Here is an 898-nt window from a genome sequence, read left to right as displayed (position 1 = left end):
CTGTCCGCGGGTTGGGACGGGGACACATGGAGGCTGAGGTGGTCACAGGGCCAAGGGCAAGAATGTGAGGACAGCGAGGAGATGAGAGACGCGAGGGGCCACACCTGCTCATGGTATCGTCCTCATCCGAGTCCCCCAGGCTGGTGCTCTCCAGCTCACTGGTCATAAGGGTAGAGGAGCTCTCGTACCCAGCCAGGTGGCGCTCCAGCCTCGAGGGGCCACAGGGTCTATGGCCCCCAGCTGAGTAGGAACAGGAAGCTCAGGAACCAGGCCTCAGGCACCTCCCCGGGTAGGCTGGGGTCAGCCCCACCCCCAGGCAGCCAGGGCCTGGGCCCCCTCACCGCCATGCTCGTTGCTGTCTCTCCTGCGGGGCCGCTCCCGCCTCAGCGACACTACAGACTCCGTTTCTGTCTCAGGCTCCAGATTTTCATGGCTACTGGACACATTAGGACTAGGTGGGCAGAGATGGTTTCCAACCCATGTCAGGAAAACAGGGCTCCAAATCCTCGGCTTCCCTGCCCACGGGGTTTAGATTCCTTCCTCATCTCCCGCCCCTGGACTCACTGGAAGGATGGAGGCCTGGAGTCCCCAATGCCGCTGGTCCTCTCTGGTGGCAAAGGAGGCAATGGTGGGGGTGGAGGCGCCAGTTCTGCCCGAGGCTCATGGGCTGGGGGAGCCGTCTCAGGTTGGGGGTTATCTGAGGACACTAGCTAGAAGGGTGCAAATGATAAAGAGCAGTTTGACTGAGGGGTGAGGTCCAAGAGATAGGGATAGGAAAAGGACGGAGGAGGGCACTGGATCTGAGAGCCTAGAGAAGAGTCAGAAAAGCAGCAGCAAACATTAGAGGCCCCAGGAGGAAGAGGCTGAGGGGCTGCCTGTCTCTCAAACAGGTCGGGAT

General features: G+C 60.8%; 1 protein-coding gene across 1 annotated transcript in view; it reads right to left on the bottom strand.

Annotated features, from left to right (window-relative positions):
- Positions 1–898, bottom strand: part of DVL2 (dishevelled segment polarity protein 2) — a 27,972-nt gene that overhangs the window by 23,061 nt on the left and 4,013 nt on the right. Inside the window, exons 3-5 of the mRNA XM_006151901.1 lie at positions 565–710; positions 342–451; positions 93–240 (exon numbers count right to left, since the gene is read on the bottom strand). Coding sequence (XP_006151963.1) covers positions 93–240; positions 342–451; positions 565–710 — 404 coding nt within the window. The remainder of the gene's footprint in view (positions 1–92; positions 241–341; positions 452–564; positions 711–898) is intronic.

Source organism: Tupaia chinensis, unplaced genomic scaffold (assembly GCF_000334495.1).
Source record: "Tupaia chinensis unplaced genomic scaffold, TupChi_1.0 Scaffold000330_1, whole genome shotgun sequence".
Lineage (NCBI taxonomy): Eukaryota > Metazoa > Chordata > Mammalia > Scandentia > Tupaiidae > Tupaia > Tupaia belangeri.
The sequence above is the reverse complement of the archived record's forward strand: the minus strand, read 5'-3'. Positions and strand labels throughout refer to the sequence as shown.